This window comes from Sciurus carolinensis, chromosome 5 (assembly GCF_902686445.1).
Source record: "Sciurus carolinensis chromosome 5, mSciCar1.2, whole genome shotgun sequence".
In the NCBI taxonomy this organism is placed as follows: Eukaryota; Metazoa; Chordata; class Mammalia; order Rodentia; family Sciuridae; genus Sciurus; species Sciurus carolinensis.
Window position 1 is genome coordinate 141251499 of NC_062217.1, and position 23559 is coordinate 141275057.

The 23559-nt window shown below is 48.0% G+C and overlaps 1 protein-coding gene across 1 annotated transcript; it reads left to right on the forward strand.

Moving 5' to 3' along the window:
* Nucleotides 1-1858: 1858 nt before the first annotated feature.
* Nucleotides 1859-22393, forward strand: Ffar4 (free fatty acid receptor 4). Its single transcript, XM_047554111.1, has 3 exons — nucleotides 1859-2455; nucleotides 11541-11669; nucleotides 21558-22393. Exons 1-3 carry the CDS (start codon nucleotides 1889-1891, stop codon nucleotides 21945-21947), a joined length of 1086 nt encoding a protein of 361 aa, XP_047410067.1. The 5' UTR covers nucleotides 1859-1888; the 3' UTR covers nucleotides 21948-22393.
* The last annotated feature ends 1166 nt before the right edge of the window (nucleotides 22394-23559 follow it).

The following is a 23559-nucleotide window of genomic DNA, read 5'->3' on the forward strand; positions in this document are numbered from 1 at the left end:
AGAACCAAGTGAGTTAATAAACATAAAGTCACTGTTATGTTCAGTAACTCCAAACCAGTTTCAAAAAGTTGTGTAGAGCTCAACAGATGCACCCATCTCATCAGCAAGTTCTTGTAGTTTTTAAAAAAATCAAACAATTTTCCCCAATTTGTATTATTTTCTAAGAAGATTATTAAGCTGTTAGAACATACAGTTTTATTAACTCGCTGGGCTCCAGCTACTTAGTAAAGGGAAAGGTCAGGTCGTTCTTTTGGCCTGGGGGGTACCCTGAAGGTAAAGAGAATGGAGAAAGTTTAAGAGTCTCTGCACTCATTATTTTGCCATTGGTGAAACCTTGGAATGTAATGATAGAGAAAGCCTTCTATCAGACACCTCACCCTGGCTATCTGTTCTAGGGAAACTTCTTTCTGTTTCTATGTCAATCAACCTATGATAATAGAATCAATCAATATCTATCTATTGCTCTCAATCTCTATCTCTCTCCCTACCCAGCTCATCTTTGCCTCACACAAAAACTAGTATCCCTTGGCCTCAATCAGACAGTTGCCAAAGCCCTATCTGAGTTTCCTTTATTTCAATCTGCTTTTCAACTTGGACACAGTCAAGGTTCAAGCTGAGCACATCCCACTGACATACAATCTGCTCCTAAGGTTAGAAGTCACACTGTCAACTCAGACCTACATGACAGTGATAAGTAGACACACAAATACAACCCTTCTCCAAACAGCACCTCACACTAACACACCCAGCCCCACAATAAGACAACTGCACACAATGGGCAACAGGGAGAGAGACCCGGGAATATGGCAAAGGGAAGGGGGGGTGAGGTCATGGGTGCTGAGAGGTTCTAGGAGGGGAAGAGTTCACTGGGTCTTGGGCCACAAGTACACTTTTCATTCTCTAACCAGCTCTGTCTACTAGAACAGAAAACTAGACAGCAGTAGTATTGGGGTGGCGGGCAGGAGCAGGTGTCCTGGTTTTTATTACTAATCAGGGGCCATCTTAGACAAGTCACTCTTGCTAGGCCTCAGTTCCTTCATCAATAACAGAACTGGACTGCTCACTACTCCACTTACTGGGTATCTGAAGCACATTCACAGCTTGCTTGTGCACCTGACAGCCTTGGAATATATCTTCGATGTCAAATTTATTCAAAATTTTGAAGGGCCACCCTTTCAACAAGAAAATGTTTTACATCATTGTTCAGAATGCAAATTTTACATGTATTTTAATTTTAGTAGCTAATACTGATACCATTTAATCAGTGATTACTGTGTATGCGTTTTGTGCAAAACTCTTCATGACAGACCTTCAATAACATGGGAGTACAGAAACATTAATCCATCTGAAGTCACACGTTATTAAGTAATGATAAAACAACCCCCCTCCAAATAAATTTGGGTCCATTATAAGTAGTTTTGGGATACCTCCAATGGTGAAGCTTCTTCAGCGAAATCTGAAAGACACAGGCCAAAACAATATCAAAAGTTCAGCTCTGACCCGCTTAAATCAATTTTAGCCAAATGGGAGGATGGATGACTTCACACTCGGTCTCACTGTGGGATGAAGAAGGCTGCGGTTGCTCCGCAGGGGCTGGGGGAGTCTCTAGGTGAGCTTTTCCGGCCTCTTTGGAGCTTCCAAACAGCCTCAGAGCTGGAGGCCTCCGCCTCCGCAGCCGCCTCCCTGCCCAGCCAGTGTTGCCCGGCACTTCCTCGTTCCCGCGCATCCGGGACGCAGCTCCCTACGTCCAACTCCCGCGCTCCTCTGGAGGGAGGGGTCCAGAGGGGCGATGTCGCAACCACCTCCCTCCCTCTTTCCCCGCCTTGGCACTCAGTCACCTCCCAGATGAGCGCGCTCGCAGACCGCGGCCGGCGGTCGGGTGCCCGGCATGTCCCCTGAGTGCGCACCGACGACAGTCACTGGTCCTCTACGCAGCCTGGAGCAAGCCAACCGTACCCGCTTCCCTTTCTTTTCTGATGTCAAGGGAGAGCACCGGCTGGTGCTGAGCATCGTGGAGACGATCGTGCTGGCGCTCATCTTTGCCGTGTCTCTGCTAGGTAACGTGTGCGCTCTGGCGCTGGTGGCGCGCCGACGGCGCCGCGGGGCGACGGCCAGCCTGGTTCTGAACCTCTTCTGCGCGGACCTGCTCTTCACCAGCTCCATCCCTCTAGTGCTAGTCGTGCGCTGGACAGAGGCTTGGGCGCTGGGCCCGGTCGCTTGCCATCTGCTGTTCTACATGATGAGCCTGAGCGGCAGCGTCACCATTCTCACGCTGGCCGCGGTCAGCCTGGAGCGCATGGTGTGTATCGTGCGCCTGCAGCGCGGAGAGCGCGGCCCGGGGCGGCGGGCGCAGGCTGCGATGCTGGCGTTCATCTGGGGCTACTCCGCGCTTGCAGCGCTGCCGCTCTTCATCTTCTTCAGCGTGGTTCCGCAGCGGCTGCCCGGTGCCGACCAGGTGAGCGTCGGTGCGCTCATTTAGATCCGTGCGTTGGCGGGCTGGGGGAGGGGCGGGCATCCGACCCGAGGGGTGAATGAGGGTGGTGGTGTTTAACAACCCGGCTTTTGTGGCACTGTTGCCGTACCCTGTCCCCAGCTCTGTGCAGTTTCATTTCTTAAATCTCACTACAACCCTGCGACGTATGTACGAAAAGCGCTCCCAAACTGTAAGTGGGGGTACCCCAAAATCTTGCAAAATGCGAGTATTGCGCGGATAATTAAATAACGGGGAGTTAAAGAGCCCGTTAGAACTTCATGCGTGCGCGATGGCTAATCGCGTAGTATTGAATTTTGCTTTCTGGCCGGGTGTTACCCTACATTTATCACTCTCCCTTTACAGATGAGGAAGCTGATAAACAGAGGAGTAATAACTTTTTCAGAGTATCTCGTCCTTAGTTGGAAAAGGAGAAGTTTCTGTGCGAGTAAGGGTTAGGATCCTGTGTTGAAAACCTGCAGGCAGATGGTGCAGATGGCTGGGGAGAAAGGGCATTGGAAACCCGGGGCGTTTGACCCAATGCTTCCCCTAAGGACTTCTGGCTTCCTCTCCGGAATTCTGTTTTTCCAGCAGCAAGACGGAAGGATTACAGACCGTGGAATCTTACCCTGGGAACCTTGGACTGTAGCTTCAGGGTATTCTGGGCACCCGAACTGTTGCGCAGATTTCAGAGACTGGGCGGAAGAGCTTTGTTCTGGACAACGGGCCCATAGTTGTCATTTGGGTCGTGGAGAGGTTCATGATCTAAAAATGCTTCTCTGACAGTGAAAAACTTGTTTCGATGACTGAGTCCCATTTTCTGGAATTCTGGGCACAAGTCTGTTCTCATTGCCGCTCTGCCTTAGGGTTCCGGCCATGGGCCCCAGGTCACAGTGGGAGACAGTGGCCACAGGACTGGATGTATTCCCGGTGTTTCATTCTCCTCGCGCCTCGAGGAGGCAGACGAGGATCTGTCTGGCTTAGATCTGTGAGTAATACCACGAAGCGTGAGTTGTTGCTGTGTCTCAGCCTACAGGAGGATCTGACCCAGGTTGAGTTCTTGACCCTGTCCCTTTCCCTACCCAGGCCATTGGTTTTCTGACCCCAGGGAACAAACTTCACCCTAGACCCTAGGAAGAAGAGGGGGGCACCTTGAGCAGTCCAGGCACAAACAGACTGCAGTCCTGAAGAGAGAGGAGAGGAGGGAGGGAGGTGTCACCTGGGGTACAGTCTCAGACTCTGGAGATGAGATGAACACCCGTCCACTAGGGACGTTCTTAGTGTGTGGCCTTGTGTGGCCCCTCACAGCCTGGACACAGAGGTGGGCTTCTCTGAGGATTTCCCATACCAATCACATAGGCCTTTTTTGGGGGGTGGGGATAGAGGCTGCATCCTGGGCAAGCAGGTGTGTGTGTGTGTCCTAAAAAATCTATTCCTAGTAGTTTATTTTTATGTGTGTGGAATACATTTTGGGGTGTTTAGTTATGGTTTTGAATGACTCACAAGCAGGAAGGAATCAGGCCTATGGCACTTGATCAATGAGCATGTTAGCCTGTGGCCATGTCCCCTCAGGTGCCCCAGGAGCCAGGATTAGCTAAACTAGTGGGTGCTACTGGCTCTAGGAGACCAAGTGCTCTAGCTCAGCAGTAGGCTTGTCCTTCGCTCAGATACACCCGAATGTCAAGATACACCATGCAGGTGCTTCTGAGTAAGTGGAAACCAGGCCCTAACTCCACACTAGTGGGATCAGCTAGGGGCTGGGTTCTGCCATCAGTTTGTATGTGTGTGGGGTGGGGGGTGTTTTTTTCTTCCACTGAGTTATGGTATTGCTGTGTTTTTCATAGAACTTGAGAATTTCTCCCCAGTGTTTTCTTAACGGGGGTAAGGGGAATGAGGAATGAGGTTCAAGGAATTAAAACATATTTTAAGAGTATCTTAAATTTCCAGTTGTGTATTTTGTACCTTACCTTTGACAGTTGTTTCAGGTCTAGTCCTGCTTTACTGGCAAATAGCACTGTGAAAAGAGGCTCTTGTCCCCTCCCAGCCAAAACCCCAGGCTAAAACTCTGTGCTAATATGGACTGAGCAAGGTCCTTGCATGGATGGGGTCCCCTTCCTGTGTCTGGGTCACCCTGTCTTCTACCCCTGGTAGGGCATGAGTATGCACGAGCCCTCCACAGCATTTCTAGAAGGTCCAACCTCTTATCTCAGGTGCTTCTGTAGAGATCTGTGCTCCCTAGGTGGGACCCTTCTCTTGTTTTAATGAAGAAACCCCTTTTTGGCTTTAAGGGCCTTTGGACAGGGATTTGGGCAAAGCCACTGGGAGAGAATGAGCTAAAATTATGCTTTAAAGGGGTGAGTTACTTACATGCCAGATCTCTATTTAAATTAGTAGAGGTGCCATGGAAAGCTTGTAATGAAAAAAAATAGGACAGTTCTTTCTGGCTTTCCATTTTCCTTGTCTTCTCCCCTATCTGTCTGTTACCCTACCCCCTCCCACCCCGCCCCCCAATCTCATTGAGTTTTATCTCTCTGAATTACACTATTCTGCAGTCTCCTCTTATCCAAGATTCCACAGTTTTAGTTACCTGTGGTTTCAGTAACCTGTGGACAACCGAGGTCCACAAACATCAAATGTGAAAGTCCAGAAATTTAAAAACAAAAATTCTAAGTTTTAATTATCTTTTATTAGGTTATATTGTCATAATTGATATATTTTGGTTTTGGTTTGTGGTTAATGTCTTAATGTGCCCAATTAATAAATTAAACCTTATCATAGGGACTTATGTATGGAAAAAAACATACCAGATAGAGGGTTTAGTACTATCTGTAACTTCGAGCATCTCTCTGGGGTCTTGGAATGTACCCCAAGAGTAAGGAGGAGCTACTGCTTCTGTATTTTCTGTATTCTTGTCAAGGAAGCAAACAGATAAACTCCCCAGTTCCTTGAGGGTTGTTGCATGAGTATGTAGGAAACACCCCACTTTATAGGCTGAGCAATTGAAAGAAAAAGTTGAAAAGAATGAGAGATAGGAAAAAAAAGGAGTGTGGTCACTTAAAAAAAATCCGGGGGACAGAGATGTATCTGGTCTAGACTGAGCCAAATCTTCCATTAAAAATTAGCAAAAGCCTCGTTTCTCAGTTCTCATATTAACAGGTCCTGCCTGTCCTTTCCCAGTAGGACACTACATGGAGATTACAAGGGGGCGGGTATTTTTCCTCCTCAAATCATGTGCTGAGAGACTCAAGTAACCCCAAGCACATCCCGGCTTCTTCCTCTCAAGGAGTGTCTGGAAACAGTGCCCCTTAGAGCTTTCTGTTCACGTAAGACCCCCTAAAACAGGAACATGATGACCTTTGTGCCTTTGGGTTGTGGGTGTCCAGCAGTCCAGAGTGACCAGACTCTAAAACTCCATTGAAGTTTGAATCCCCTCTCTGGACCCCTTAGGAGTAGTGTGACAGAAGGGGAGCTGTCACATCTCTCTGGGTCTCACTTTCCTTGTTTTAAATAGACGTGAGGACACTATCGACCCCATTGGATTGCCATGGGGACTTACGTTCAATTTAATGGGCCAACACCTGGCACACGTACAGCTAAGTGCTCAAGAACTGCTAGCTATTATAAGTTTCCTTATCTTCAGGTATAATCATTTTAAACATTCTTCAAACAGTGTAATTCTTCTGATTGCTGTAAAATAATAAGCAGCCATTTTAAGAGGGTGGACACATCTTAGCAACATTAACATCTTGGCCAGGCCAGCTCAGCCTGTTCCAATGGGATGCCTGCGAGTGTGTGCCGTGGCCCTGGCTGGGCAGTGACCCCCGCTGGCGGGTGGAGAAGATATCCACTTTGGCCAGAATGTGCTGTCCATTCATCTCACAAACATTTACTGAGCACCCTCTCCTTTTACCCCCTCCACTAATGACATAAATGCCCCTCATTTATTCAGCATTTATTGAGCACTCGGATGGTCTCAGACCCTAACTTGATTCTTTAGCCCATGGTAACCCCACAGATGGTGTGCTTATGTTTATGTTTATTTTCTGAAAGAGGAAATTCACAAAGTCACAGCAGGCAAAGAATGGTTCCAGAATGTAGTCCCTCTCCGTCTAGTTCCTCTGGGTGTCTTCTCCCACGAGTTGACACTTACTTAGGGCACTTGGTGCTTCTGCTGCCCGCTTCTCTGACTTAATACCAGGCCAGTGTTGTTGTGGGTCTCTATGGAGTGTGGGTTCCCTGAAGAGACAAGTACAGTGTGCTTGCCTTTGTTACTAAATGCTAGAGAATATTTTTAAAATAGAAAGAAACTCAGTCCAGTTCTCACCTTAGCGTTTTCTTTCTGTTGGGAAGTTGCTCCAAGAGCAGATATCTAATGAGGATTCCTTATTCCTTAAAATGACCTTGAAATCTTCCGTTGTATTGGAAGAGGGAGGTGAATGGCCACGGGGTTCCCTGGTTCTGCAGGAAGAATCAGGAGAAAAGCTTCGTGGAAAACAGCTGGAATTGGGTGCCATTTTCACATAAGTCACCAGTGTTAGGAGGGGTCAGCACTTGCGCAGTGCCTGTAGGCAGATGTCCCCATCCTCAGGGAAGGCTAAGAAAATCCCTTCATCAGTTAACTTTGTTTTCTAGGTGCTGGGATGTTGCCTTGAATAAGACAACTGGGTCCCTGTCCTCGGTAGCACATTCCAGTGGGGATTTTGAGATCAAGCACTGGAGAGACCCTTTGGGGCACCAGGAATCTGTGAAGGCTCCTGGAAGACAGTGTGTCTCCATCAGGTGTGGAGATGAGAGGAAGTAAGCAAGACAAGGACCTGGGGGACAGGAAGGACATTACAGGCAGAGGAAATGGCCCCGAGGAGACAAGAGGGCACCAAGAGGGCAGGGGTGGCAAGAACTGGTGCCAGAAGGTTGGCAAAGCTAATGAAGAGCCAGGGACACCCCTAAGGGAGTTTGGGCTTGCTTGGTGAAAGATGGCTGGTCCGTGAGGATAGGCCAGTGAGAAGGAGGTAGTGGGTCAGGAGAGCTCTCAAGGTGGACCTCGGAGGTTCCTTTCAGTGGGGAGGGACCAGGCCAGTCCTCAGGTTTCTGGTAGCCTGGAGAATGGCTGCTGTGTGCCCTGATTTGAAAAGTGCAGGAGGTGGAACCATTTTGGGGATGTGATAGTCAAAGTTTAACAAGCCTGGGAAGCCTCCTGCAGAGATGTCCTCAAGGTAGCATTGAGTTTAGAGTTGGGGACAGCAATTTTTAGAGCCTAGAATTGGGGACAGAAAGGAGCTGACTGGAACATCTTCTGTAAAAAGAAGCTGTGGAAATGGATGAGCCGGCCAGGAAGAGGTGGAGACTGGGATGGGGCAGAACATAGAGGGAGACGCGACCCTTCTAGTCCCAGCTCCCCAGCAAAGCCACACTGCCCTCAGGTTAGCTGAAACAGCCCTGATGGACACGGCTCTCCTGGGCAGCCTGCCCGGGTCTCCGAGGTGCTCTGGGCGCTGTGGCTCCCTGTGCTGTGGTGGAGTTTCTCGGTGCAGCCCTCCTCCCTGACTGCGTCTGTGGCTTCCTGGAGTGCAGGGCCAGGGCCTCGCTCAGCCTCGCTGTGGCCTCTCAGTGGCTTAGGCACGGTGCCTGCAGTCAATAAGTGGTGGAGCAAATCAATTAACCTGTTGTTGATGCCGCCAGTTCCGCTTCCGTATCTCAGAAACCAGGCTGGCCTAGCACTTTTGTTTTTCACATTTCCTTCTTAAAATCAGGCTACATTTCAAATGTGCAGAAGAGAAAAGAAAGAAAAGAAAAACAACAACAGAGATATGGTAACACATGTCCCTGCCTTCCAGATGTGACCTGCTGCCCAACTCCTCTACCAATCCCACCCTGCAGGAGAAAACCATTTGTCAGCTGGATTTTCCCACGGAAGTAAAGTCATTCAGTGCAGCCCTCTGAGTGTGGGCGTGGTGCCTTGTTTATTTGTTTTCTAATGAGCATAGCCACTGCATTAATCAACCATGCCATAGGATGCCTCCCAAAGAGCACACAAATCCATCCCCGAGGCCACCCAGCGGGTCCCACTGCCTCTTAGCTCATGATGGGGGTGAGGGGGTGCTGTACAGAGTTCTTATCTTACTTCCTTATCTCACTTCCTGCCTGGAGTGAGAACCACAAATCAAACAGGTGAAAGGGCATCTTCATTATTGGAATTTGGGAAGCTTTCTGGGATGGGCACATTGTCTCTGTTGAAAAGCAGCTGGTTAGGTCTGCTCGGTCCTCACGATGACATGGGTTTCATGTTCTGTCATCATTTTTCCTGAAAGCAAACTTTCATTCCTTTCTTTCTCTCTTATAAAAGACACATTGTGGGAAATTTCAGAAGATTTAGATAACGCAGAAGAATAAAAATAACTTAGAGTCCCACCAAGAAGCAAACGCTGTTAGCTTTCTGGCATGGACCCTCCCAGTCTTTTCTCTCTGCCTGTGTGTGTGCGTGAGCAGAGTCTATGTATTTATTCACATGTACACATCAATGCTGGGACCCCGCAGGTGTGACCTAAATAACAACTGGAGAGAGGTTCTCCAAAGATGGTGACTTAGGGACTGGAAATTGCAATGTGAATAGGAGGACTTCGGAAAACTAAATGCATGCTCAGTGAGGTTGAAGCCAGGGGGAGTTTTTAAAGGTAAAATGAGGTGGATTACCTAGTTATTTTGAAACAGTGATCCTTAGCTACAATGATCCATAAAGGGATAGTGTTGGACACACAGTTGCTGAACCAGTGTCCTCCAAAGGATTTTTGTGTAAGGTTATGGTTTTGGTAGAATCTTTGTGATAGTTTTTGTTATCAGGCATGCATGTACGAGATACCCTTCTTCATCATTTTCCAGTTTAATTAATTCATTCATTAATTTTTGTTAGGTTTGGCTCAAGCAACTCCACTTTGATTATGACAACTTTCACACAGGCACGTGAATTAGGGACCAGCTTTTCTGCCCCCAATGTAAAGAGTTTAAAGGGTTTGTCCAAAGAGCAGTGGCAACCTCACTACCAGTATTCAGCAGATCCTTGAGACACACAAGTTTCTTTCTGATCACCAAAACACAGAAAGATTTAGTAAACTGTCTTCGATCAGGTGTGGATGGTGAGGGTAGAGAAGCACATTTTTAGAATGCCTAGTCCATTTGCAAGCCATTTAACAAAGCAGGAAAAGGAAGCAACACTCTTACCTCCCTTCTCAAGATACGACAAATGTGGTTAAAACATTCCTCCCTGTTTGTCCTGCTTTAGAACAAGTTTTCTTGTAATTACATAGCTTTTGGGGTGAAATATTGTGATTAAAAACAACCCCACCTTTAGTGTTTCAGACTGTTGTTTTGGGAGGATGTTTCTAAACCTTAGTTTAAGGTTGTTGTAAGCATCAGATGAGATAATGTATGTAAAGTGATTCCCAGTGCACAGGGCATGTTCAATGAGTATTAGATGTTGCTATTTTCTGTTAATTCTGAAAAGGAAAATGAGTTGACTCTATTTTGAGATTGACAGCTGAGTTACAATACATGTTGGCAAATGTTAAACATTCTTTGCTTTTGCCTGGTATATATAGCATTTGATAAATATTGGTCTAATGAATAGTTGAATAAATGGTGCTTTGGTGATTATATTACTCCTGGACATTGGTTCAGATGCTTTGTCCACCAAAACTAATATGTGGTCTTTTTACATAGCACATACTCTTAAAAATCTGGTCTATATGTCTAGAAGGGTTTAGGGCAACTTGCATTCCAAATAGTTTAGTTCCTACAGTGTAGTGGACCCGGGAAGTGTGTGCGTGGAAGAGTACGTGCACAAATACATTGGTCTCTTTTCACTGACATATTTCTTCGTGGGAGGAAACTGTTGTAGCAGCTCTTGATGACTGTTGAGTGAGGTTCCCACCTGTTGCAGTTTTGTAGCTAGTGTTGAACATTTGAATTCAACACATCACAGTGATAGAAGCAAAGTCACAAACGGTCACACTCCAGTGGCTTTCCCTCTGAAACTGAGAACTGTGGCTGATCATGGCTTTGAGGCTGTAGTGTATTCCTCTGCCAAGGTGGCACACCAGTTTAGAGGCCATGAGTCTGGGCTCAAGTCATCTTGGAGTAAGGGATGGCCAGCCCTCCCCTCCCCCTGACTCCTTTTTCCTTTGTGATACTGGGTTTCACTTGCTAGGCAAGTGCTGTACCACGGAGCTACATCCCAGTACTTTCTATTTTTTATTTGGAGGCAGGGTCTCACTAAGTTGCCCAGTTTGACCTTGAACTTGAGATCCTCTTGCCTCAGCCTCCTGGGTCTCTGGAATTACAGGCCTGTGCCACCATCCTCAGCAGCCAGGTTCTTTGATGCAGCTTGACACACTGTTTTATTTTTGTGTTTGTGTGTGTTTCTTTTTTGAGATGGGGGTCTCACTAAGTTGTCCAGGTTAACCCCAAATTCTTGGGCTCAAGCTATCCTCCTGATTCCAACTTCCAAACAGCTTGGACTTGCAGACATGCGCCACCACGCCGGCTTCGACATACTCAAGATGCTCCAGAGGACGACTTGGGTGCCTTAGCGTAGACCCTGTTGCCTTTGGCTTACAAAGTGCAACTGCACTGAAACCTCATCCTATTTCCATGTGTTTGTGTGGAGCACATCCTTTCCTGTCCACCGAACCTGTCAGGGGGCAATTTTCTCTTTTTAAAATGGTAGGCTTGGAAGAGAAGGCCTGAGAGCCCTTTGCCTCTCAGCCATGGTGGGAGGAAAGGGAACTGCCTCTAGTTCTTACCAGCCTGGAACCTGAGGCTCAGCTGCCTCTGCTGGGGAACGGGAGTAATCATTACCGCCACCCGAGGGTCGGAGGCGAGTGCTGTGTGTGTGTGTGTGTGTGTGTGTGTGTGTGTGTGTGTGTGTGTTGGGGGTTGTGGTGGGCAGGGGAGGAATTCTGAGATATAAGGTCCTACCATGGTGTGGTGACAAGTAACCCCCAACTGGGACTGAGCTAAAGGCCAAAGAAGAAGCCAGCATTGCAGTGATCTGTGTGCTTTTCCCTTTTGTAACTAGGAAATTCTGATCTGCACGCTGTTTTGGCCCAACCTGGCTGGAGAGATCTCCTGGGATGTGTGTTTTGTTACTTTGAACTTCCTGGTTCCCGGACTGGTCATTGTGATCAGTTACTCCAAAATCTTACAGGTATGTTTGTTTTAGGTGCTGCCACGGAACTTCACTCAGGCTGTGGCATTTCTGGTAGATTCTCAGAATCTAGATTTTCAGAACAGAAGATACTGTAGAGATGAAAGCCATCCAGTCCTGAGTCCTGTTTCACTAACCAGATCTGCTGCCTCAGCAATGTGAGGAATGAGTCTCTCATTTGTTTTTTGTTTTTTTTTGCTCATCACTAAAGTAATTCAAGTTCATCATAAAAAATCAAATTGAAATCGAAAACAGGCACAGAAGTATTCAACACAGACACTGAAAATCCATCCCACTGCCATTCTTAATGACCCAAGTGTGTTATTGGAGGTTAGTTTTTCTTATAAATTTGCACATCATCGGAGACACTGTGTGTGTTTGATGAACCATATGAAATTGCTAGTTAAAATACCCAGTAGATAGCTGGTGCTCTTTTCAGATATGAGGTCACGCCGTCTGCTCCGTAACTTCCTTTTTCCACTTCACACCCCATCACACCACCTTTCCATATCAGTTCCTGTATCTTATCTCATTTATTCCTGGGCTGCATGGCCACCCAGCATGTCGATGTGTATTTTATGGACTTTTGGGCTGTGTCCATTGTTTTCCCACCACAAACACAGCAGTGATAGAGAATGTACACTTTTCAAGACATTTTATTGAAGCATAATATGCCAACAGAAAAGCACACCCAGCTTACGTGTTCCCCTTACAAACTGAATACACTCATAAAAGCAGCTTCCGGATCCCGAAAGAGAATATTGCCAGCAGCCCCTCCTCTTACTTCCGGTTACCAGCCCCCCGGGAATGTCCAGCTCAAATGGTGTCTACCCCTGTCTATGGGCAGGGGTGTAAAAGAGATGGACCACCTCAGCCCCCGCCTCTCGCCGCAGCCCTCTGCACGGCAGGTGCTGCCCCAGCCGACATGATCACATATTTGCGCTCCAGAGCCTTCCAGTCCTCTCCAGCGCGCAGCTGTGAATCCTAGTTTTATAGCATATTACGTAGGAGTCATCTGTTAAATAAACATATTCAAGTGGAAAGACCACTTCTTGTCTGGCCACTTTTATAGCCTTTCTTTGTGGCTAAGGATCCCTAACCTTCTTATATGCCCAGAACCCAAAGCCAGGCCAACCTCCATCCAGGTCTGCTAGTCCCTGGTCCACTGGGAGTTGACTCCCAAGTTACTTCCTAGAATCTTCTCCACCATATGAACACATCTGGGGCTTGTTCAAGTGCATGGTAGATTCAGGCTTTCAAAGGGGACCTAGCATAGTTTTAATGTTACAAAATTGTTAGCTATGATCATTAAATGGAAAGAAGTGAGGGAAGAGTGAAGTTTTAAAAATTTACTTGACAAATAGTTATGTAAGGTTTATCATGTTATCAAGAAATACCTCATTTAATCCTAATAAGCATTACAGATGAGAAAACCCAGGCACAGAGAGGTTATCTAATTCTCCCAAGATCACACCGCTCATAAGTGGGAATCTCAGGATTTAAACCCAAGTTCCCTGACCCTAGATTCCCAACAGTTTTAATTCCCTCAGACATTTGTTAAGAGTCCACTCAGTGCAGTGCTGGTGGGGAGCAGAGGTAGGCCAAGAGTGTACAAGTTACAGTCTCTACAAGGAACTTTGAAACAAAAGGGGAAGAGGAGAGACAGGCACAGATGCTGGTATTTGAAGGAAGAAACCTTGGAGCACAAGAAAACTGTTGAATGCAGCCCCAACGTAAAGGACGAATGAGGGGTATTAAAGAGGAGAGCAAAGAGCCATGAAGGCCGCCTCAGAGACTCAAAGGGATATTTTGATAATCTGACTTTGAGTCTTGAATCTGCCGCTTACTTGCTGTGTGGCCTTAGGCAAGTTACTTATACTCTCTGAGCCCCAATCCCTCATCAGCAAAATGGCAACTGTAGTCCAACAGTGAGGGGTTGTTGAGATACCATGGGTAGAACATCTAGTGTCTGCCTGCCGCAGCAGGTGACAAATGAATTGTGCCTATTGTCATTGTTAGGCGAGGCTGTTCTTCCAGCCTTTGTCTGGAGTGTGCTGTGAAGTGGTATCACTGAGACTTAGCAGAGCTGATTGGGAGGGAGTGACTGCCTCCGGCTCTTCTCCGGGGTCCACTCACAAGCCCTCAGAGTTTGGGAGGGCCCTGGCGAGCTCACACTTCCGAGCATCCTGCCGAGCGCGGAGTGACCTCCCCCCATTTTATTCTCAAGACCAGAGCCCACTGGAACAACTGGAGGGGACCTGGTGAATTGGGCGAGGTCTCCTCCTCTCCACCTGCCTCCAAGCAACAGTTCGACACCCTCCAAGTACTTTGCATCCAGAGCCCCGTCAGCTCTCTGTTGTCACAGACCCTAGGATGGGATCTTCGTGACTCGCAATGGTGCAGTGGTGCCCTGAATAATGGGTCAAAGATAATTGAGACCCTGTCACACATGCAGCAAAATCCAAAGCCCTCGCCTAAAAGCCCTGTGTGATCTGGCCCCTGTCGGTCCCCCTGAGCTCATCTTCTCCCCTCTGTCACGTCCAGGCTGGCCTGAGGATGGTCCCTCACACAGGCCAACACACTCACGTCTGGGGGCCTTTGCACCTGCCATCTCCTCTGCTGGGTCCCTCTTCCCTCCATTGCTGATGCCCCACTTCCCACTTCATATAGGTCCTTGCCCAAAAGGATCTTTTTCAGAAACACTCCCTCTCAGTCTCTGATCCATTACCCCGACGTACCCCTTTTCAGAACACTTACAACCCCTGTCACACTCTGGTTGTGTGAATTCATTTGTGCATCATCTGCCTTGCCCACTGGAGGACCGAGACATTCTGTGCACGGCTGTGTCCCTGTGCCTGGAGCAGAGCCTGGCTTGTCCATGGCAGGTGCCCAGTGAACACTCATTGAGTGAGTGAGGCTCAGGCCTGGGTCACACTGCAAGGCCTCCAGGGCCTGCTCTTTGGGGGCAGTAGGAAAACCACAAGGAATCATCGTACTGGGGTTCTACACCAAACTCGATTACTCTGTGCCCATGGGCAATTCACTTAATTAACTCAGGACTCAGTTTCCACTGAAGCCAAATATGTCTCAGTGGATTGGTTAGCACAATAAAATAGAATAGCAGATGAGATGTTTTCAAAATACCAGTGTTAGCCAGGCGTGGTGGCACATGCCTGTAATCCCAGTGGCTCAGGAGGCTGAGGCAGGAGGGTGGCGAGTTCAAAGCCAGCCTCAGTAACTCAGTGAGGTCCTAAGCAACTCAGTAAGAGCCTGTCTCTAAATAAAATACAAAAAGGACTGGGGATGTGGCTCACTAGTTAAGTGACCCTGGCTTCAATCCCCAGTACAAATAAATAAATCAATAAGTGTTAATGTAAATGTAAGACTACTGAAAAATTACTTTCTACCTCACTAGCAAAACTGCCCATTGCCTGTTTCCCAGAGGACTGTGACATCTGTCCTCACCTGGTGCCTCTTGAGTTTGCTGGGCTGGTAACTTGGAAACAGGTAAGCTGCCACCAGGTAGATGGCATGTCTGGGCAGGGCTTCAGAGTTTGCCTGAAGTGCAAACTTCACAATGCAATACACGATATCCAGCAGAGATGCTGGATCTGCTTTTCTGCCCAAGTTTTTTTTGCCAAAAGCATCTGTAAAATTCATCTGAACGTCAGTGTCAGCCATATTCACAGGACACAGAGCTACAACTCCTCTAGACCTGCACCCGTCTGCCTTCCTCTAACCCAGGTCCCATCTCTGGGCTTAGGAGTGCCCCTCCCAAGCCACCCTGATCTCTGGCTGTCCTAAAGCAGAGCCTCTCATTGTGCTCCCTGGAGCCCCATGGCATGGAAGATTTTAGAAAGAGTCAAAGTCAATGAGTGTGGGAAACACTAGGATAATCAAAGTTCTGCAGGATTCTTTGCTGCAAGACTTCAGGCCCTTTGTTATGCTCATGTATTTTGGGGCTCTTCGACACAGGAATAGACCAGGCAGTCTTGCTAAATCTGACCACGGAACCCCTTTACCCCACAGACCTTCTCTTTGGATTAGTGCTCCCTGGAACCGTCTTTGGGAAACCCTGCTATAAACTTTCATTGCTGGTTCTGACCTGGGCAAGGATTCAGGCGGGGTTCTCCTTGGCTCTTCCCCGTCAATCATCCTTGGAGAGCTGCTTCGTGTAGTGGGGCAGTGGCCATATTTGCTGCCAGCCTTCCCTGCTTCCTCTTTCTTTGTGACTCAAACATGCCATACATTTTTAGTGGCTTTTTCCAATTGACAGTTTTCCCGAGGGAACAGCCTCCCAGCAACTCCTAAGTGCCTTCCATCCGGCTGTCAACACCAGCTGTCTGGGGCTTGGTTTACATCATCACCCAGCAACCATTGCCATGCTACCCTTTGGAACTGTGTTTCTTTATTGTCCCCCCAACCCCACCTCCACAGCCACACAGTAGGGGCTCAGTAAACAGTTGTTGAAAGAGCCACTGACTCTTTGGCTTGCAGTTGGAAAACCCTCAGCCTATCTCAGAGTTCCCCTGAGAAACAATGCGTTTCAGGTGAACATGAAGGTTTCGGGCAGTGAACACGGAGCCCTGTCTCCACACCTGGCCCTCGTTCCCCAGCTTTGGGGGCTGTGTGCTGCCTATGGAAAGGGGAGGTGGACTACTGGAAAGATGAAGTCTCTCCTCTGAGGATTCTGCTGATGGACCAAGCAGCCTCTAAAGGAGAGTTAATTCTCAGGAGTTAATTGAGCACTTAGTTTAACGTAGAAGCACATCAAGCGTTCTACCCAATGCCAGAGACATTTGAAATGCTAGGTAAATGTTGACTTAGCCTAGACACCTAGTGTGGGAAGAATAGCGGGGAAGAAGCCACATTTGACCAAGAAGCCCCTTCTCCTCACTCTGCAAGTGGCAGGGACTGTGAAGGAACAGCATCCGTCAGTGCTAAGAAAAGACCCAAACTAATGCACTTGGCCAGGAGTTAGCCTCACAGTCACTGTTAGGCACCTGCCAGAGGCCTCGGCCCGGTTCAAGGCCCCAGACCCCTGGGAGCCCACAGTCTGGGCTAGGAAAGATGCTCATGGGTCTAGCACAGGGTTCCCATGGCAGGTGCTGGGAATACCAAAATACGCTGCAGGGTGCCAAGCCAGAGGGGAGCCAGCAGGGTTCCCAGGAGTTTCCGGCATTAGAGCTTGAAATTAAAGTCTAGATAGGAGTTCCATGGATGGAGAGAGGAGACAGTGGGAAGAAACTAGTTTAAGATCCAGATCTCAGGCTGAAGTCATTCAACCAGGTTTGAAGCCCAGTTTTGTGACTTCTTAACTGGGGGTTCACCAACCTCTTTGAGCTTCAGCTTCCTTGTCTGCAAAATGGAGATCGCCAGGTACCCATGTCAGAGAATGCTGGGAGAGATTAGAGAGGTAAACCAAGTGATAGGTAAGGACCTGGCACATAGTATGTGCTCAGTAAAAGTGAGCTCCCACCAACCTGTTGATTAAAAAAATAGGTAAGAGACACTATATCAGCAACTCTGGATACATGCTATTCTTAGGATAAGGTGGGCAGCAGGAGAGATAAAGGTGCTGTTGGAATCAACCCTTGTGCACTCACCAGGGACACCCCTACTTGGAGGCTATGTGTTTCCCCTGCAGCCTGCCCATCTGCCACCCTACCCAGCTATCCCACTTCCAGATCACCCATCTTTCACCTGAACACAAGTTCTAACTTTGATTCGACACAGCAGTTTCCAGACTTGGATGTGCCAATAAGACCCACAGCCCTGGAGTGAGTCAGTGGGTTACCTCTGCTGAGTGACCCCACCTGTAGAGCAGAGGCGTGGAGGGGAGGGCTGGGTATACAACCCCTCCTGAGCCCTTTATGATGTAGCTAATCGTTAACTCCACTGAGCTGGATTTTCACAGATGGGAGCTGTCACCGTTTATTATCTGTGGAGTGACCTTCAACAAGTAACTTAAATTTCCTGAGACTGAATTTGCTCATTTGTGAAGCAGGACTAACAAAGGCATAAATGCACAGAGAGCTGTGAAGATTAGAAGTGACAGTGAGTGGAACATGGGGGGAGCCCTCGGGAAAGCTGGTTCCTGTTATTCCAGTTGTTGGAAGCTTCTGAAGGGAAGAAGTCTGTTCACCTGGTACCTGCTGCTCTTGTCTCCCATCACCAACAGGCGACCCGAACTGCCACACAGGGCGAGCAAGCAACCACCCATGTAGAATCATGAAACAATTAAACAGCTATCCTTTAATTAGAGAATTAGGAGTACTCTAAGGAGAACAGTTGAAGCCATGCTGATGGTGAAATTAAACTTACCCTGATTGAGACTGCCGCTAATTACCTTCTAAATGCTGCCTCTCTTGAGATTCAGGAATTGTAGGGAAATGGGCCCAGGGGTCTAGCACAGAGCTCATAGTGTGACCAAGTTTCCAGATGATGTAAGCATCACTGTGTGGCCAGAAGCCTCTTCCTGTAGGAAAAGCAGGGCAAAGCCCAGCCCAAGCAAGTGGAAGTTGGCAAGGACCACTGTCATGGTCAGGACGCTCCTCATTGGTTCTCTTCTGTGGGGCAGAGGTCACAGGCTGGCATGTCAGGCTCAAAAAATCAGCATGTCACAGCCCTACCATCACCAGCCCTACCCTATTCTATCTTTTGGCATCACCCAACCTGAGTAGGTGACGGGGCACAGCCAGACCTTCTCCCCTCTGGCTGTGTCCAGAGGATGCTTGGAATTATACACAAGGGCAGGACACTGTATCTCCCCTGAGCATCCAGAGCCTGAATACTGGACACTTTCCAGTCACTCCAGTGGTCACTCACCCAGCCACCCACCATCCTGTGCCAGGGAGCGGGGCTTAAATGGCAGCCCCTGTTCTCTCACAGGCTGAACCTTTTGATCTCTGAAGTGAGCACTTCCAAGACTCCTGTTTGAAAGCAGCTTGGTTAAACCATCTCTGAGGAGGCTGTTTCCTAACCTGTATGTTGAAGAGGTGAGACCCTGGCTACTCAAAGCAGGGTCTTTGGATCAGAAGCATTGGTGGCTGCTGTGCAAGAGCTTGTAGGAGATGCAGAATCTCAGCCAGACCCAGACCTGCTTAAAAAGAATCTACATTAAAATAAATGAGGCAGTACTGAGTGCCGGCTCCAGCAACACGGTTCCAAGATGCTGCAAAGCTGTGGTGTGGTTCAGATACAGTGCTTTGATGTGGGGTGAGGGTGCAGCAGGGCTTTAATCTGTTCAGTCTATATCAGTAGATGGACCATTCTTGGATCCGGGGATCCTGTCGGGGTCTTAAGCACCCTTGCTCTTCTCAACCAGCGACAAGGGAAGGGGACACTCCCCAACAAGGTCAGACTGTGGGATAGGGAGGGCCGACTGACCGCCTGCTCCCAGCCCTCCAGGTGGAGGACAATCAGACGTGTCAGGGAGACCAGTCACAGCAGGAACTCGTTTATTGAGGAAATCGCACAGCTTTTATGTAGGGTGGGGGCTAGGCGGGAACCAATCAGCTTAAAGGTCAGCAAGGCAGGGGGGTTCACGCAGGCGAGAATCCCATTGGACTATATGGCAAGCACGAGCTGATCACGTTCTCGGAACTGTTACTGACCAATCCCTGACGGTGGTCCGGTTTATCGTCATGAACCTTTGAAACCGCCTTTTTTAGCCTTGATTTTGCTCACTTGCCAGGGAGTAAGGAGTCAGCCTGAGTTAGTTAACGTGTCATTAGTCCCAACAGGATCCCACTGCCAAATCTCTGATGCTGAAGGAAGATCCTCTAGCTGAACGGAGTGGACAGGAGAGCCAGGACTCAAATGCCTGCAGGAACCCATGCAACCAGGGTTAACTGCATCACCCATGGTCCCTATGCTATCATGCTGGCCTTTCTCATTAGTGTAAAATGTTAGAGACCCCAGGAATCTGATTGGGAGGAGTTTATTCCATGGATACGCTCATACAGATGTGCCTGAGGAGGTTTATTCTCTGGACCCCCACCTCTCCAGTGGGGCATACATTATCAAATTGTTGTGATTTTTCAACAAATGTGACCAGCAGTACTCTGGCAGGCTTCTCTTTCTTGCTGAGGACAGATACCTTTAATGACACATCTGATTCCAGAACTTTCTAATCACTTTTTGACTATGCCTATTTATTTTATTTATTTTTTTTAAATTAAAATCTTTCTATTTGTTCTTTTTGTTATACATGACAGTAGAATGTATTTTGGTGTATCATACATCCATGGAGTATGGCTTATTCTAATTAGGATCCCATGCTTGTGGTGGTACATGCTGTGGAGTTTCACTGGTGGTGTATTCATGTATGAACATAGGAAAGCTATGTCTGATTCATTCCACTATCTTTTCCATTCCCATCTCCGTGCCTGCTTATTTTAAAACATCAATCTCACAGTCATTCCAAAGCTCTGGTGCCTGCCGAGCAGGACGGGTTTGTGCTAGGGCTGGGAGTGGAATGGAGAAGACAGGCTGTCCGTCAGTACCCCCGACTGCCCTCAAAGTCAAGGAACTCACAGGATAGCCCATGTGAGAAGTTTGTCCCCTTCTGTTGGTCATTGACTCTGGTTTTCATGTGACTGTGGGGGTACCTACAGGTCCTGCTGATGAAGGGCTCATTCCCAAGCAGTATCCACCCCAGAGGTGTTGATGGCTCTTCCCAGACTTGGTTTCATTTTGGAGCTAACCCTGGCAGCAGCTGCCCTAACAAATGAACGTCCTCCAGTCTCACGTACCTTCCAAAGCCCCCAACTCAGGCCTGTAGGCAAGACCAGGATCCACCTTTCTATTTTGAGACAGTGTCTCACTTAGTTGCTTTAGGGTCTTGTTAATTTGCTGAAGCTAGCTTTGAACTTGCAATCCTCTTGCCTCAGCCTCCTGAGCTGCTGGGATTACAGGCATGTGCCACCACACCCAGCCCAAACCAGAATCCACTCTCTCCTCCCCTGCAGAAGGAAAGGAACCTCATGTGGGGGTCTGACACTCCCTTCTGCCCGACTGACCACACCATTATGTCATCTCCTGTGGCTTTTGTCCAATCACCAACCTGCAGTGGGTGCTACCATTTCAACCATCAACTCCCCAAACAAACAAATAAACAAGGCTAAATAAATTTTTAAAAATCCATCAGTCAGAGCCTGGATAAATTGTAGCACAGCCCCACTGAGGGGTACACACAACCATTAATAGGATAACGAGAATGAGGTGTCTTCTTTCTGTGTGACAGGGAATGAGCAATAGGGTGTCATGCTGACTGAAAAAGAAGCTAGGTTCAGAGTGGGTGGGTCGTCCTATCTGGGTCCCACACACAAGTGCGGACCCACATATTCCGTCGCTGGGAAGGCATGTAGGGCTGGTGCCCTTCCAGAAGGTCACTCAGGAGACCACTCCTCTAGTTAGCCCTCCCAAAAGATATGGAGGCTACAAAAGGCTAGAGAAGAGACTTGATATTTTTTTATTTGCTCCCCTTTAGTGTTTGTGGTTTGAGTTGTGCCTTGAACACGTATTGCTTGTGCACAATTATTTGCCTTTTAAAAAACCACAGTCACGGGGAAGATGTGCTTCTGAGCATGTTGCTCCTCTAGCCCACCAGAGTCAGGCTTTTCACTTCCCCTCATCCACTCTTTTTACTACGTGGGTGATTACCCACCTTATTCCTTGGGCAGTGAGCCAGGTGGCATTTCTCCAGGGTGTCCTCAGTGTGGGCAGCAGGCCAGCAGTAGAGGAGACAGCTCCTTCCACACAGAAGTCCAAAGACAGACACCCCCAGTGCAGCAGGACGGCAGATTCCAGCTGCTGGGCTCCTAACTCAAACATCTCTGACTCCTGTCGTAACCGTGGCTCTGATTCTGTTTGGGTTTCCTGCAGATCACAAAGGCGTCGAGGAAGAGGCTCACCATGAGCCTGGCATACTCGGAGAGCCACCAGATCCGCGTGTCGCAGCAGGACTTCCGGCTCTTCCGCACCCTCTTCCTGCTCATGGTGTCCTTCTTCATCATGTGGAGCCCCATCATCATCACCATCCTCCTCATCTTGATCCAGAACTTCAAGCAAGACCTGGTCATTTGGCCGTCCCTCTTCTTCTGGGTGGTGGCCTTCACATTTGCCAATTCGGCCCTCAACCCCATTCTCTACAACATGTCACTCTTTAGGAACGAATGGAGGAAATTTTTTTGCTGCTTCTCCCTCCCAGAAAAGGGAGCCATTTTCACAGACACATCTGTCAGAAGAAATGATTTGTCTGTTATTTCCAGCTAATTAGTTTTTCTCTAAAGATGAAGTCTCTCACTGTGGTGAGCCACCATGTGCTTTGAAAATGAACTCATTTCTAGGATCATCTACCAGTGCACCCCGCTTTAAGAAAACAATCCATGCAAACGTACATCTGCAGCACCGGCAAATTAAGGGATGATCATTTGGTATAAAAACACTTTTCTTTTATAAGAGGACTTATGATGGGTTCCTTTTAAATATGAACTTTTTCAGTGTGTTTGTAATATGATTGAAGTTAATAAATTTTTATTTATAACTGTTCAGCAATGACATCTCCTGCATGTAAAGTCACAACTCATGGTTTCTGAAGTGAGTCTTGGAACTGATTTAGGACTCAGATTCTCCTTTAACGGGTCAGGGCCACTCTGGGTGCCCACCTTGGGCTCCTAGGGCCTCGGGGTCTTTCATTAAAATCAACACTGAATTTGATATTTGGTGTTTAATATTGAGGACTTTCCAAGGAATAATTAAAGGCGATTATTACTTTTTATTAATTAAAAATGCTACGGAACCCTGTAGGAGAGGCAGTGTCATGGAATCAGAGAGAAGGAGGGATGGCTCCAGAAGGAGACCAAGATCAGGATGGATCCCCTCATTGATCCATCCATCAGCGCCTCTTAAGCACTGTTATGGCTGACAGTGTTCTTGTGCTGGGAATACAGTGGTGACCCAGAAGGCCCTGGTCTCTGCTCTTAGGAAGCTTGGCTTCTCACAGGGAGCAGAAATGCTACATGGAAGTGAATAAATATCTTACCCTAGTGTGAACAGCACCTGGGGAAGACAGGACAGGGTGCTGTGGGAGTGAAGGCCACCTAGATGTGGTGGGAGGGGTGTAGGTGAGTGACATTTGAGTTGAAAGGTGAATGGCAAGAAAGAGTCAGCCATGAGGCTCCAGGGGAAGGGGCTCTTTAGGTAGAAGAGACAGGTGCTGGCACAAAGAGTCTGACCTGTGGGACAGGAAGAAGAGAGGAGTGAGTCAAGCAAAGCAAACTGTTGACTGGGCCTCCTTTGTAGCAGACAGAGTCCCTGATGTTGGAATAGAGAGATGTCCTACTGGAGCTCATCAGTGGAGGCCAGAGGGTTCAGGTCTAGGTCAGGGAGGGTCTGAGAGGCCACCTTACAGGGTTAAGCCAGTGTTCAGTAGGCACCACTGGAGTTTGCAAATGGAGACTGATAGGACCTGATGATGAGTTTAAACATTGTTCTGTCTGCTGTGCAAGAGACAGACTTTGAAGAGCAATGAAAATGCAGAGCACTTAGGCAGCTGCTGGGGATCTGGAGGTGGGTGTCATTCATGATGGATTATGAGAACTGATCTTGGATATACTTAGGGTGGCACAAAGACAGTTCCACACTTTAATGGAAAGCATGTAGAATGTGAAAGAAAGAGAGGACTCTGGGGTGACTCCTAGGTTTTTAGCCTGGACTGGTTAGATGGTGGAGCAGGCAACAAAAATGGAGAAGACTGGGAGAAAAATGGGGTGAGAGAGCAAAGTTTCATTTGTAGCATATAAGTTTGAAATCCCTGGGGGACATCCAAACACAGCAGGCAGTTGTATATGGAGATGTGGACAGCTTGGGCCTGGATGTGCAATTG